General features: G+C 48.6%; 1 protein-coding gene across 1 annotated transcript in view; it reads right to left on the reverse strand.

The window, feature by feature from the left end:
• Window positions 1-3,728: 3,728 nt before the first annotated feature.
• The window catches only part of LOC126998323 (homeobox protein Hox-A3-like), a 117,132-nt gene continuing 104,543 nt past the window's right edge, over window positions 3,729-16,317 (reverse strand). The window contains exon 4 of the mRNA XM_050859810.1: window positions 3,729-5,414. Within this exon, the coding sequence (XP_050715767.1) occupies window positions 4,485-5,414 (930 nt within the window). The 3' untranslated portion in view covers window positions 3,729-4,484. The remainder of the gene's footprint in view (window positions 5,415-16,317) is intronic.

The raw sequence follows: 16,317 nt of genomic DNA on the forward strand, positions 1-16,317 counted from the left end.
GTCGGTCGTGACGCGTGTTTATTTTCCTGTGTATGCTTACTATTTGTCGCAGTCATTACGTCGCGTGTTCGATAAGCGAGGCGAGCACCGAGCAAGGAGTTACTGTGTGTTTTTCTTTCTCTTATTTTTTTTCACTCACCTCTCTGTGTGTTCTGCGTCGTTGGCTCCCATTACTGGTGGTCGAGGTGGTCTTTAGATATGCTGCTTGTGTTTCGTTATGCTGGATGGTGTGTGGGTGTTTTTGCTTGTGTGTGCGTGTGCGTGCGTGTGTGTGTGTGTGTGTGTGTGTGTGTGTGTGTGTGTGTGTGTGTGTGTGTGTTTGACTCGTTGTATTCCTTCGCTGCATGTCAAAGATAGTGCTCCAGTATGCTGTTTGCTTAGTGATGTTGGCTTGTGTGTGTGTGTGTGTGTGTGTGTGTGTGTGTGTGTGTGTACTCCTGTTTTTGTCTTATCCTCTAGTCTTCTTATGTGTTTTAAGGCAACGTTGTGTCACTTTTACTGTACTGTGTTTTTTTTTTTCTTCGGTTACTTCATATTGCATTTTTACTGAAGTGCCCCGTGTATGCCTGGGTAGTTACGTCCAAAACAGTATACGATGTACGACGCCCATACCATATATCCCCCTGATGAATGATTGCTACAGGCTGCGGGGAAAGTTTTGGGGTATTTCTTCTTCACCCAGTCCTCTGAGGTCCCTGTATAGCCCTTCAACACTTGGGTCTCTATAAGTGTCTTTTTTTTTTGTATTGGGTTTCCGTTATTCTATTAGTCTCCATTGACTCGCTTTACCTTGGTGTGTATATCTAGCTGCACTTTTTTTTATTTATCCTATTAGTCAACTGAACCAAGTGAGGATTCAGTATGCTATTCCTATCCGATAAGGCGGATCATAATTCCTTTTCTTTCTGTTATCTGATTAGTCACTACCTGCATCTTCGTCTTACCTGCATTGCCTCCCACTCAACATAGCAGTTATGCTGATCAGGTGGCTGTATCCCTCCTCGCACTCTCTCCCCAGCCCTGCAGCACGGGGCAGCTGAGGGCCGGGGCGCGTCACCCCTTCCCACCCTTCTTTGTGGGTGTGAGGGAAGCCTGACACACACACACACACACACACACACACACACACACACACACACACACACACACACACACACACACACACACACACACACACATACACTCCTTTCAGGTCACTTAGCTTTACTCTCATACGTAATCCATAATTATCACGCAGATGAGCGATAATTTCATTGGGCTGCCCAAAATTATACAATAGTGGCTGTTACTTAGCCTTTTCCTAACATTACCGCTACTCTCAATCAATTAAAGCAATTATTTTGTGAAATGGTTATAAAAATACATTTCATTTTGGTGTTTTTAATAAACATTTTTACTTCACTCAAGCTATAATTGTTGGCCATGTAGCTACTGGCTAACCTTTAATAAATATGTACATGAATATTCTCCGGTACATCATAAAAAGTACCATTGGCCACAGTGTCCACGAGGATCACGAAACTCACAAACACATATGCGCACACTCTTTCGGTTATGGCGCTGCCCAGATATTCAGCAAACACGCACACACGAACATACGTATGCGCCACAAACAGCCCGCCATCACTATCTACTGCATCACTCGCAGCGATAATTACTTCCCCGTATTATTTAGCCCTTGCCGCTTGCAAGTTTTACTTCCCAGTCCGTCGATTCCAACTTGGTTAGTCGAATTTCATGACGGCGTCACTCCTCGCCTTGTGTTTGCTTGGGTTGTATTTCTGAGCTTAATTCGTGTGTTTCAATTTTATCATCTTCAATTTTATGTATTATCGTCTTTACAGGAAACACAAGATAGTCAAGTTCGCTTTATTCCTTGTAACGAATTTCTTTGCCGGTATGTTCAAGTTTATCTTTAGTTAATGATCCGTTTTCACGGTCACCCAAGTCACTGTTATCATTACCGTTTGCATTCCTTCACCTCTCAGTAATAACTCGTCTTCCCATTGAATAACGGCTGTTGGAGAGTTGTATGATACGAATGATCAGATTCTACGAAAAAAAATGTTCCTATAGATTATTATTCCTTGAGAAAAATAAAGAATCGTTTATTTCAGACTGTTCTGTTCAGTGTCCGGAGCAGTGAACCATGCCTGCCTTTTGTCTCTGCTCCGCGAGTGGATTTGCATCACGCGCCTCACACGATTTTTGTCGACCAAAAAATCGTCGAATACGAGTTTTTTAGGATTTCTACACTTTTATCTCAATTCTGTTATAATTATTCAGTAACTTTGTTGTATTTTACATCGAAATCAATGGATACGTACAATAATAATATTATCTGGAAATCCTACTGATTAGTTGTTTTGAAAGATGTAACTTCTGAAAACATAAGAAATCCCTGCCTAACCAATTTTTCATAAAGATGCACTACAGAATTTTTCAAATTACAAGAATGTGTTTTAGGTCCCTTCATATTCGTTATAATCACTTACAAGTTTAATAAATGTGATATATTTTTATATTATTTGTTATTTTCGTAATAACTCACACGAATTAGTCTCCTGGTATATTGTTGTGTACGAAATTGAAATAAATATGTCTTGGGCTATTGATATTGAAATATGTTTAGTCAGGAGTAGTGAAGAAATAAAATGTGCATTTCACAAAATGCCATTCCCTACCTCAGTTTGAGCTAAAGACATTTTCATGAAATAGGGTCCATTGCTGCGTCTCAAAAGATTAAGATGACTTTACAGGCTTTGATGCTGGGTCTCTGTATATGACTACATCTTTAAGTACACCTTGATCTTTTCTCCTGCTCTACTTATTTCTCTATACCCACCTTGTTCTCGCTTTAGATTCTCTTTGGCTGATTGTTTACCTATCAATGGAAACCATTTCTTTCTTGCCATAGTGCGGTTGGGCACCCCTGATGGTAATAGTTCCCTGAGTTCTCATCACAACAATTATATTGGATGATTGAGTTATGGCTGCCTTCAGAAATTTAACCCTCTGCACACTGAAAAATCTAGACATTAGCTGTTTTGGTTCCCTGAGGAGTAGGCGGCAGGAGTTAGAAGTGACACGACCGGTTCTCCATCCTTGGTTGTCCTCTCTCCGTCCTCCGCGTCGCAGTCCTGTTGGCTCGGCAGCATGGTTGGTCTCTTCGCAGGTGCCGGCATCCCCTTGGCGTGCAGCGGCGGCCACCTGGTTCGTAGTTCTCATTTGCCCTTTTCTGTGTTTAGGTACTCACCCTCTTTGCCGGAGTGAAACTGTCCCAAAGGCTAACACATGATAGTTGCTGCGCCCATATTTATAATTATTCTTATTGCAGTTATCAGTAGTAGTAGTAGTAGTACTAGTATTTGTTGTTGTTGTTGTTGTTGTTGTTGTTGTTATCATTATCAGTATCATAATGGACGTGTTTTATAAGGGGAAACACTAGACTCACCCAGCACTAGTGATAAAAACACCACCATACTTACTTATTATGTCGCATCACTCACGAGTAGTCACGACCGTCCTTTAGCATCGGAAGGCATTTAGCTGGGTTTGTTTTGTTTGTCATTTCCACTATATGAAGTGCATTAGGATGGTAAGATTTTTTTTTGCCTCACACCTCAGTGCTCTCAGATGCTTTAAGTGGTAAATTTGTTCATCATCTTCACTACCCACCGCTCTTGGTGTTGGAAAGGAGGGCAAGGGTTCCAATGAAAGACTTTGTGTTTAGACATTTTATTGTTTTCTCTCTATCTATATTCCTGAACGTGGACAATGTTGCGTATTTTTTTCGTATGTGCAGTTCCTGTTTACTGAGTGCGGGACGACACAGTTTTTGTTATACACAGTGACTGACACACAGCGGGCGGGGGGGCGCGGCTCCCCGGCCCGCCAGGGACACACTCAAGTTTGGTGTTTCATCGGCGCCGCCACTCCCGACGCGCGTCGAGGATGACAAACGCCTCGGCAGCGACGACCTGCGCGGGGCGTGTGTCGCGGGGAGCATTAAGACGCACATCAAGACACACACACACACACACACACACACACACACACACACACACACACACACACATTCATACAAATATGCGTGCATACATATATACAGGCATCTATACATACACACACATACATACATACATACATAAATACAAAATGTTACAGTTCTCGGTCCAGAGGCACCCTTAAGAGTTCATAATTCACGGTGAATCATCAAGGGATTTTCATTCTTTGATAAGTTCACGAGCACGGCAGCACCAGCAGTGTGTGGCGCCGCTGTGGCCGCGCTGCCCGGCCGCCCTCCACCATATCATCGCCAATATGGCGAGCATATTGCACAAAATCTTTGGGATGCCCTCGGGCTCTGCTAGTCATCTTTGGTCCCGGCTCTGACGCCGCGGGCCAGGGGAGCCTCGCGGCGGGCCGTAACTAGGCCACGCAGAGCAGCGGTGCGGCCCTGCTGGCGGTGCGGGCGTGGCGGCCTAGGTGAGGAGGTGTTGCTGGTCGGGGGCGTACCAGGAGTACATGTAGGGCGCCGACGCGGGCGGCTTCATCTCCCAGTGGTGGGCGTTGGCCAGGCCAGGCGACGAGGTGGGCGGCGGCAGCGCCATGTGGTCTGCTGAGGAGACGGGCGGCGGTGCTATGGAAGTGGGCGGCATGTAGCCAGCGTGAGGCGGGTGGTTCATGTGGTGCTGCGGCGGGGGCGGGCACGGCGCTCCGGGATGACCTGGGGCACACATGCTGGGGGATCCGTGGGATTCGTGGGACTGGCTGGTGGGCGTGGGCGGGTGCTGGGGAGGCCCGTGGGCATGCGGGTTCATCTGGCCGGAGTGGGGATGAGGAGAAGTTGAGTAGGAGGTGTAGTGCTGGTGGAGGTGCGGAGAAACAGCGTGAGGCAAGAGCGTGGAGTAGCTGCCGTAGGATTGATGGGGCTGAGGGGACTCTGAGGGGGACGGATACTGAGGGTCACCCACCAGGGATAGGAATGACCCTCCTCCCGGGGAGTGGTGGGGAGTGGGGGGATAGGTGTGTGGAGAGGGAGCCACGGATGAGTGGGAGGCGGTGCTCAAGAACTCAGACTTGACATGTGGGTGCTCAAAGCCGGGCTGCGTCGTGGGCTTGGTCTCAGCCTCGGGGCCCAGCTGGTGACCTTGCGAGAGCGATGTGAGGGGTGGCATCTGGGAGCAGGGGAGGGAAGGTGGCTGGAAAAGGTCCGAGTCGTGTATCGGGCTGGCCGGAGGCAGGGAAGTGCAGGTCTGGTAAGGGGGAGTGCCTGCGCTGGGAGAGGCGGAGAGAGGGAACCCTTGTGCCCCCTGGGTCATGTCCCCGCCCCCTCCGCCTCCACCACCTGGCGGCACCGCCTTTTTCATCCTCTTGAATTTCGACCTCCTGTTCTGGAACCAGACTTTCACCTGGAAAGAGAACAGTCGAGCATTAGCCGGCTTCTGGAGACAAAAGTTGGTGGAAGGGTGGGGCTGGGATTGGGCAGGATGTCTGGCAGGGTGGGTGAGGGTGTGTTAGGTAGGGTGGGGTAGGGGTGAGAGTCGCGGCGATGCCTCCAAGCGACAACCTGGCTTACACGACCATTTGACCACAACACTGGCGGCCTTCTGACCTCACCAACCCGCCCAAGGGTCGCAGAGGTAGGGTGCGGGAGGGACTAAAAGAGGCGGCCGTTTGTTTGGTATCCGTGGCAGCAACAGCCGTGATCGGCGTCGTCACTATCGGCACCACCACCGAGGACCGTTGTGCAGCCTCAGTGCAACCTTTTGTTCTTATTAGGGCGAGTGGGAGCCAACGGTTACTGGCTTGTGGGCGTATTTTTCTAGTTATATGTTGCAGCAAAAAATAATGTCATTGAGTATTGTCAGCTGATCAACAAACTTGAAGATTAATTGACTGATTAAGAATAATGAAGTTTTGAATCACAGGTTGATTCATCTTCAGGTCAAAGTTTGAAGATATTCAGTTCCAAGTGTTTATTCCGCTTTTTTTCTCTCTCTCTCAAATTAAGCTTTCTCTGTATCATCTCTAAGCGTTAACAGTTTAAGTGTCATGTTATCGCCCTGTCATGGCTGCATTCTTCCAGACTTTCGGAATTTTTTTTTCTAGATTTTATTAATTTCTAGACATTTGCTAAAGACTTTCAATATTTTTTTCATCTGGATTTTTTTTCCTGCCCGGGAGCTTTCTCCTTTCATGCTTTTCAGTGAACCTTCAATTTCATCTTTCTTTACTCCCGAGAATTTTCAGATACCTGTTACGACTTTATTCTGGGTCTGAATATCTGAGGTGAATAGGCCACCGCAAGACTCTTCACTTACTCTAACTATTTTGCACCTGCTGTGTGGGAGTTCGTTGCCGTCTTAGGGTTTTTACATAAGCACTGCCTGTTTGAAATAAGCGGTCCTTCAACTTTCATCACACTGATTCTATTCCCGTCATCATACTTTTTCTTATTTATGATTTTTTTTGTACAATTTACTGCTCTTTTTTATGTACTTCATGTCGCGGCGTTTTTGCATTAGTAATATAGTTTCTGAAGACAGTTTACAGTGATTTTTAGTGTTCGGAATTATAGTGAAGTTCCCCTAATTTCTTCAATGTCAAGATTTTCTTTCTTGTTAAGGGTAACAAATGTTTTAGATGATGACTGCAAATTCGTTAATGTGTGTGTGTGTGTGTGTGTGTGTGTGTGTAGTAGTAGTAGTAGTAGTAGTAACAGTGGTGGTGGTTGTAGTAGTCGTAGTAGTAGTAGTAGTAGTAGTAGTAGTAGTAGTAGTAGTAGTAGCAGCTGTAGTAGTAGTAGTAGTTGTAGCATTAATAGTAGTAGTAATAGTACTTTTGCCTCTTCCTCGACCCCAGCTATTTGAGATGGGTGTGTGTGTATGTGGATGGTGGGGGGAGGGGGGGAGACTGGCCTCAGAGCCATCGGCGTGTGGTGGTTTGGTCCCCGGGGATCGTTGGGGCTGTGAAATGTATTCTTACCATAACTCGTGGCACTACACTTAAGTCATTGGAATCATCATCGTCACAAACACCGTCGGTTGTCTTGGGGTTTAGTGATTATGTGAGTGTTACATCCGCAGACTTGGCCTGCCTTATTACATCCCCGTGTCCTTTACCTTTTCATTTCGTTTTCCTCGTGTCTTGGTGTAAAGAGGAGGTGCAGCGTGCAGCATCGGCCCTGTGTGGGTGTGGGTGTGGAAGCCACGAATACTAGACTAGGCGCTATATCTGCCGTCGTCTTTGAATTGTGCACATGCAGTTTAGTGACAAGAAAATGCGGCCTTACTACATCCCTTACCCTCATTACTCACGTATACACACACACACACACACACACACACACACACACACACACACACACAGTGTTAGTAATATTAGTAATGTGAGTATTTTCTACTATTTAAGGATACGAAAACATGTTTTTTTTTATATCATGGATCTACGAAAGGGATGAAATAAACACGATGTATCTTCATCGTTACGTTTATTACACTGAATATGGAACATAAACGCATTTACATCAAAAAATATTTTAAGTTACTTTGAGCACAGCTTTGTACAACGCGAAAGATTTATAATGGACAACTGAGATTCAGAAGGAGGGAGAGGAGGAGAGATATAAAAAGACGACAGTGGTCTGAATATGTACAATTAAACATAAATAAACATGAGACGAGATGCAGCCGGCGCGTCAGCAGGTGTGGGAGAGACAGGTGCGGGCCGGCGCGGAGACACGTAATACTCAGCTTTCATTTGGCATTCTTCGGCGGCAGCCGCGAGGGCCGCCGCGGTGTGTCCTCGCAAGGACTCGCAATACATCGTCATGTGTGCAGGTGTGGAGAGCGGCCACCCGAGAGTAGATTCACCCGACCCTCGGGACCCGGAAGTAGTGGAGCGTCGGGCTACTCAACCACGGCGACGGTGAAGGCGCTGTGCCCGGCCACTGCTGTCTGGGCCAACGCCTCAGCCCACCACCTACTGCACGAACAGCACAACACTCAAGCGTTCCAAGGATATCAGACGATCACTCTGGGCTGCTGACAGTTTCCAGAAAACCTCAGTAAATCCTTATGAAGGCAGCAGAGGCTGCAGGAACTCCTGGTGGTGATGGGCGTGGCGGCGGCATCGTAGAGGCGTTGAGGGGAAGAGCCGTGCCTCCGCGTTTGAAGGCTTCCTTCCCTTCCCTTTGGCTTTTGCGCGGCGATGCTCATGTAATTACATTGGTTGGTTAAGTACAGTGCTTGTCACACGTCAGGTTACTACATCACTGCAGCCAATAAAAGCTGGTCATGAGAAAACACTAAGGGCGTAAGGCAGGGCAACGGAAGGCGCTGCGTCCCACTTCACTACACTCACTTCACATGTACAGAACAGCGGTGAGACGCGGACAAGTTCCTGATAAAGCTTAACTGGCAGGGTGACTCGATCACCAGGGCGGCGAGACCCGGCCGCCGCCGCCTCACACTTGGCACTCGCCTTGCGGGGCGCCGCTAGATCCCTGCCCCGCAGCCACCACCAGCAGTGGGCTGATAGGCTGCAGAGGCCGCTGTGGCCGCGCTGCCCGGCCGCCCTCCACCATATCATCGCCAATATGGCGAGCATATTGCACAAAATCTTTGGGATGCCCTCGGGCTCTGCTAGTCATCTTTGGTCCCGGCTCTGACGCCGCGGGCCCGGCGAGCCTCGCGGCGGGCCGTAACTAGGCCACGCAGAGCAGCGGTGCGGCCCTGCTGGCGGTGCGGGCGTGGCGGCCTAGGTGAGGAGGTGTTGCTGGTCGGGGGCGTACCAGGAGTACATGTAGGGCGCCGACGCGGGCGGCTTCATCTCCCAGTGGTGGGCGTTGGCCAGGCCAGGCGACGAGGTGGGCGGCGGCAGCGCCATGTGATCTGCTGAGGAGACGGGCGGCGGTGCTATGGAAGTGGGCGGCATGTAGCCAGCGTGAGGCGGGTGGTTCATGTGGTGCTGCGGCGGGGGCGGGCACGGCGCCCCGGGGGGACCAGGAGCACACATGCTGGGGGATCCGTGGGATTCGTGGGACTGGCTGGTGGGCGTGGGCGGGTGCTGGGGAGGCCCGTGGGCATGCGGGGGCATCTGGCCGGAGTGGGAAGGTGGAGGGTGGGAATGAGGGGAAGCTGCGTGGGGTAAGTGGTGGTGGTGTGGGGGCTGAGATAGGGAATGGGGAGGCGGACAAGGAGTAAGCTGTGGTGGGGGGTGCTGGGGGTGCTGGCCTGGGTGGGGGTGACCCATGGAGAGAGATCCCGGGGGTTGGTGGGACATAGAGTGAGAAATAGGGACGAGAGTAGTGTGGGGTGGAGGCTGGTTAAGGGGCAGCGCCCCAACCTGAGAAAGCGAAGTCTGGCAAGGCGATTGAGTCTGGGGCGGGGGGCTGAGGGGGGTTGGGGTGGTGTAGGTGTGCAAAGGGGAAGTGGCTGACTGCGGGGAGGAACTAAGGGGGGAGCCGGGGCCCACGGGCGCTCCCTGAGGGACTCCAGACCCGCCAGTCTGCGCCGCCTTCATCATCTTCTTGTACTTTGACCGTCGGTTTTGGAACCAGATCTTCACCTGCGAAGGAAGGAGGCCTGAGTTAGTGAGGCCGCCACCATAACTATCACCACCACCACCACCAACCCAATCACCACCACCACCACAGACATCACCACCACCAACATGTACAATCACCACCAAAGGTGTGGAAGGCCATCACAGAGATGGATGTCATTATTCCTAATCCCAGAAAAATCAACACTACCAGAGCAACCACCGAATTATCCAAGCAGGCACGCCACCACCACCACCACCACCACCACCATAACATTGCAAACAATAATAATCATAACCATAACACCAACAGCAACAACAAAAGTAAAAATACCACCACCATCACCACCACCAACACCACCACCATCACCATCACCCAGCACCACCACCACCACGTTCACGATCCCGACTCCCCTGGAAAACAACAACTGACGTAAAATTATAATCTTACGAAAAAAGGCACCACGTAATACTTCGAAACCAGACGAGTGACGGAAGATTATTTGTTTTTCGTTACTCTCTCTCTCTCTCTCTCTCTCTCTCTCTCTCTCTCTCTCTCTCTCTCTCTCTCTCTCTCTCTCTCTCTCTCTCTCTCTCTCTCTCTCTCCTTCACTCTCTCCTTTACTCTCTTTCTCTCTCTCCGTAGATCGAACACGCAACGTAAGGCGCAGCAACTTTCCGCCTCTTTATTGCCTCCTCCTCTTTGTTGCAGGGCGGTAATGGCAACAATCCATCAGGTCTAAATCATCACCTGCGCTCATTACGGCTGAGTGAGGGTCCGGCTTACCTTCATAATTTGACTAATAATTGTTCACTGCGTCCCCCGTCTGATGGGCACACTTAATATCCCTTCCCTCCGCCCCCCCCTCCCTCTCTCTCTCTTCTTCTCCCTTTCGACCCTTTCCCCTCCTTTCCGAACCTCTTGTCCTATCCTTCTCCCTCCCTCTCTTTCTCTCCCTCTCTCTCTCTCCCCTTTCCAAAGCTCCTTCCTTCCTCCGTCCTTCCTCTCGCTTCTTTCCCTTTTCCCGTCTCTCCCTTGTTCTTCCCTCCCTCCCTCTCTCTCTTTCTCTCCCTCTCTCTCCCCTTTCCCCTTTCTTCCCGACGCCCTTCTCTCTCCCTTTCTTGTTTTCCCTCCCTCTCGCTCCTTCCCCTTTCGTCCGACGCTGTTCTCCTACCCTCCTCTCTCCCTCTCCTTCTCTCCCTCTCTCTCTTTTCTACCCTCTTTCCCCTCCTTTTATGTCCCTCCTTTTTTCCCTCCCTCCCTCTCTCCCTCCCGCTCCTCCCATTCTTCACCGCCTCCTCCTCCTTCCCGCCAAACTTATCGGTCATGTTAAGTTACGTCGATCACTCCCTTCTTTTAACTTAACTCTTTTTTTTCTCTTTCTTTGTTGACTATAGTGTTCATTCTTCATTTCCCTCCCTCCCTCCCTATTTTTCTTTTCCTTCCCATCCTCTCTATTTTTTTCTTTCTTTCTGGTTGTATCTCTCTCTTTATCTGCTTTATACTTCTCGTTAATCTCCCATTTATAAAGATAGAGTGAGATAGGATAAACAGAGTGAAAGTGAGATAGATAGATAAATAAGCAGATGGATAAAGAGAACAGCCAAAAATAGGTCTTGATATCCTTCCGTAATAGACAGTGAGATAGATAGAGAGCGTGTGAAAGCGCGATAGATAGATAGATATACAGACAGATTTCCTTCCCTTAAAATCAATGCCAAATCACAACTGCCGACACTAACACGTACATAACTTAACCTTGACCTATTAATGTAAGTGGGGGCGTGTTAGTTGCTGTACCGAGGCGACAGAGGGCAGGGCAGGCGTGTCATTAGCGTCGTCAATGGCAGGAATAAGTAGTCATGTAGAAAAGTGAGAGAGGAAAGGTAGGTCAGGTAACGTAGGTAAGCCAGAGGTAGGTAAGGTAAGGTAGGGTAATGCAGAGGTAGTTAAGGTAAGGTAATGTAAGGTAGTAAGGTAATGGAGGTATATTTAGGTAATGTAGGTAAGCGTGAGAGAAGAAGTAGGTAAGGATATGTTGGTAAGTCGGAGGTAGGCACGGTAATGTAAGGCAATGCAGAGGTAGTAAGGTAGGTAAGGTAGGTAAGGTAAGGTAAATTTAGGTAATGTAGGTAAGCGAGAGAGGAAGGAAAGGTCAAGAACGATCGATGAGGAAGAGAAGGAGGATATGATAGTTAGAAGGAGGATGAAGATGAAGAGAAGGAGAAGCAAAAGGTAGGAGTGTAATATATGATGATTAGGAGAAGGAGGAGGAGGAGGGTGAAGAGGAGGAGGAGGAGGAGGAGGAGCAAGAGCGGGGTAAAATAGGAGAAAAGAATGGATGAATGATGACGGCTGTATTGATGCCTATAATTTGGGTGATGATGTGAAGAAGGAAAAATAAACAAGAGTCGTAATTACTGAGACGAAACGGCGGAACTTAGAGGAGAGAGAGAGAGAGAGAGAGAGAGAGAGAGAGAGAGAGAGAGAGAGAGAGAGAGAGAGAGAGAGAGAGAGAGAGAGAGAGAGAGAGAGAGAGAGAGAGAGAGAGAGAGAGAGAGAGAGAGAGAGAGAGAGAGAGAGAGAGAGAGAGAGAGAGAGAGAGAGAGAGAGAGAGAGAGAGAGAGAGAGAGAGAGAGAGAGAGAGAGAGAGAGAGAGAGAGAGAGAGAGAGAGAGAACAAAAAGAATAAGAAAAGAAAACAAAGACGATAAAGAAAAAGGAGGAGGAGGAGGAGGAGGAGGAGGAGGAGCAGAAGAAGTGGAAGGAGAAGTAGAAACAGTAGGAGTAGGAGGGGATATCAGAAGGAGGTGGAGGAGAACCAGTGGGAAGAGGAGGGGGAAGGAGGAGGAGGAGAAGGCAGGCCAGTAGTAGTAGGAGGAGGAAGAGGAGGAGGAGGAGGAGGAGGAGGAGGAGGAGGCAGCCCCAGCCCCAACCCTAGCCCCAGCCCCGAAAATGACCCCCTTGTCACCAGCACCTTGTTGTGTGAGTGCCTGGAATATATCACTGTAATGGCACACATAGATCATGGCACCCTCCAGACGCGGGCCTGTTTCTGGGCTCGCGGAGACGCCATGAATACATAGCAGGTAGCGAGCGGGTGTGTACGGCCCTGATGGATGGTGCGCCGGGGAGCTGCCTGCAGAAGGAGGACTTAATGGCATGCAATAATCCCCGTTGGGAAAAGTGGCGCAGCAGGATAAGAGGAAGAGTTGCAAGGGGAAAAAGTGGGAAGAGGAGTAAAAGAAGGTAGTGGAGGGAGAGTAGAGGAGTATAAAGAGGTAGAGGAACAGAAAAGGGAGTAGAATGAGTTAGAGAAAAAGAAGAGTGCAGAATAAGAGGAGTTTGACGGAAAAAGATGAGAAGAGGAGTAAAAGGAGAAGGTAATGGAGGAAGAGGAGAAACGAAGTAACACGAAAAAGTGGAGGAGGAAGAGTAAAGGAACAGAACGAGGTAAAAAAAGGAGAAGAGGAAAACGAGAAGACATTGAAGAAAAGGAATAAAACGAAAAGGCGGAGGTGCAGTAAAAAGTGAGACAATGGAGGAGAAAGTGAAAAGTAAGAGTGCAAACAGACTTGACGTAGAAGGAAATAGGAAGAAAAAGTGATGAGAGAGGGAATGGAATGGAAACGAGAGAGGATGACGGAGGAGGAAAAAGGGGAAGAAAGATGAGGAAGGCGAAAACTAAGGCTGTTATTAAAAGACTTAGAAGATATAAAATAAGCGCATCGTGATAAGGACTGGAAGGAAAATAAAAAGATAAACGAAAAGGAAGAAAAGAATGACTGATAATTATGGAAACCAAGGATGCAAAGCGAACGTGTAAGAGAAAAAGAAGAAAGGGAAGAAAAATAAAAAAGAATAAAACGTGAAGATAAAGAAATAGAACAGAGAGAAAGAGAGAGAAATAACCATAGAGTAATTAAAAAGCAAAAGTGCTCGAGAGGAGAAAGATAATCATGAAGGAATAAAGAAGAGATATAAGGGATGCGATTAAAAAGAAAAGGAAAATATTTGCGTAATCTTCCTCTCTCTAATAATTGTTGCAGGAATTTTGAAGGGGTGGACGTCTGATGGAAGGGGAAAGAAGAAAAAGGGGAAATATTAAGAGGATGATGGTAAAAAGAAGACGAAGAGGGAGAAAGGAGATGAAGAGGAAGAAACTAAAGAGAGCGAAAGAAAAATATCAAGAGGAAAGAACGGAGAAAGGGAAAACTTGAAATAGAAGAAAGAGAAATAGAAGGAGGAGGAGGAAAGAGAGAGAGAGAGAGAGAGAGAGAGAGAGAGAGAGAGAGAGAGAGAGAGAGAGAGAGAGAGAGAGAGAGAGAGAGAGAGAGAGAGAGAGAGAGAGAGAGAGAGAGAGAGAGAGAGAGAGAGAGAGAGAGAGAGAGAAAATGAAGACGATTATGAAGGAAGACGGAGTGAGTGTCGTTATTTTTTTTTTTCCGTGCCCGTATACACACACACACACACACACACACACACACACGTACGAAAAAAAAACACTTGGGAAAACATGGCAATGGGATGATATTTTCCGTAGATTTTTACCAATATTTTCCATCAGCCTCTTATTAATTATTGTTTTTGCTGTTGTTGTTGTTGTTGGTGGTGGTGGTGGTGGTGATGGTAGGGATAACATCAATTGAATTTTTTTTATAGTAATGACCATTATTATTATTACTCTCATCACTGTCAGTATAAGAAGCACCACCACCAGTAACACCAGAAATAGCAGTGTATATATGTCACCTATTGATGTCATGATCGTATAGGGATGTGTCGCTGTTCACGTGGTATCAAACCCTCAATATATAGGCAATGGCTCATACTACTCACCCTGATCTGCTCCTTTTCATCCCCATTTATACACCGCCGAGCAGAGTCCTTAAAGAAGCCCACGTGTCATCCCCCATCTCTCACTCCCACAATACACTCGTCCCCTTTAACAATATCTACAGTAGGCCGATGTAGTGCGTTATATACCCCTTCATTTGTTAGGAAATACATATTCACCCAGCCTTGTCCGTGTCCCCCGCGTGCCGTGCTAACAGGCCATACGTAACAAAGGTAAGAGGAGCGGCAATGTTATGTGAGAATTGCTGTAGTACTTGTAGGAATAATGAGCGAGATAAAAAGAAATCCTCGTATTGATCATCCTCGACGTCACTATCCCTACCCCTCCTCCTTCTTCTCCTCCTCTTCCTCCTCGTGCTCCTAATCCTCGTCACAGTCACCACCTCCATCACCCTCCTCCTCCTCCTCCTCCTCCTCCTCCTCCTCCTTGTTCCGGCCGTCACCATCACCGCCTGTAACGAGTCTTCAGCCCCGGCAGCATATCACGGGTTCCGACGGGCCGTAATTCCTGCATTTTTACACCCCTCGTCAAAGTCCGCTCCTGCCCGCGTGAAATATGTATGCGCCCGAGTGTATGCACGTTTCTTTATGTATTTATGCATGTAATTATCCCTCCCTCCGTCCTTGTGCCTGTGTGCGTGCGTGTTTGCGAGTCGCCCTCCCTCCCGCCCGCCCTCCCGCCCGCGTACGAATTTCCTGCAACTGACTGTCTATAAAAGTCGAAATTGGTGTTATTTTCTTTTGCATTCGGTATTACACAGCGCCCCCCTCCCCCCTTTCCACCCTCCCCCTCCCCCTTCCACTCCGCGCTATAACCCGGCTGACGTCACGACTCCGCCTCAACGCTGCTCATTAATTTTGACGAAACCAACAAACGATTGGGCTGATATGAGTGGCAGCCGTTGAGGGCCCGGTGCTGTGTGGCTCAGGCCTGATTTATGCTGGGGCGGGGGTGGGGGGCAGGGGGTTAAAGTGGACAGGGGGTGATATTGTTAAGGAAGGTTTAGGGTCACAGGGATAGAGCTTGTTGCCGGGTGCGGAGGAAGTGGACGAAGAACAGGGAAACAGGTAAATTACACGTCTTTTCCAGTGAGGATTACGAGCAGTGGCCGGTGTTGGCATTATCACCCTTCCTCCGTCCACTCTTTTCCACCCTCTGGTTTTCGCGCTTCCAAGAGGGACCGAGCGGCGAGCAGGGCGAGTGGGGCGAGCGGACCCACTCACCCACCCACCCATCTCTCTTTCCCTGACTTCTCGCTGACCGTCTCGTGTCCTCCGCCGCCCATAACTTAGCCGAACGTCATATATGTGTCCGGAAAGTTGACTGAGGCATCCTAATTACGAGCGTCACGTGAGCAGCGGCGTCGGTGAGTTGTGGGACAGTGAAGGGCCAAGGGAGGGTGGGTCCGTGGGGCGTAACTACAGGGGAAGGGAGAGCGTGTGTGGGACCAAGTGACCACTGTGGGAAGGAGAGCAAGGGGCCGCCAACCAGAGCAGGGAAGAAGGGTACAGGGCCGAGCGAGCGAGGGAGGTTTAGAGGAAAGATCAGGTGGACATGACAGGAAAGAGTTAAGGACACTGAGCCATGAAAGAGGAAAGGAACGCCAATCAGATGATGGAGTGTGGTTTATGGGGGAAGAAGATCAAATAGAAAGAGAAACGGCTGGAAAATATTAAGGATACCGAGATATGCGAGAACAAAGAAGTCCATTAAACCATGAATAAGTGCAGGACCGATAACCGAGGGAGGCTTGAAAGAGAAAGATTGGGAGCATGGGAAAGAAAGAATTGAGGATTCCTAACTTGAACAAGAGGACAGGTGCAAATGCCAAGTGGACCCGCCAAGAGGGAGGACCAACAGAGAGTGCCACAGTGCCTTCGAAGATGTGAACTCTAGGTTGTAGAGAGAGG

Source organism: Eriocheir sinensis, chromosome 14 (genome assembly GCF_024679095.1).
Source record: "Eriocheir sinensis breed Jianghai 21 chromosome 14, ASM2467909v1, whole genome shotgun sequence".
Classification (NCBI taxonomy): Eukaryota; Metazoa; Arthropoda; class Malacostraca; order Decapoda; family Varunidae; genus Eriocheir; species Eriocheir sinensis.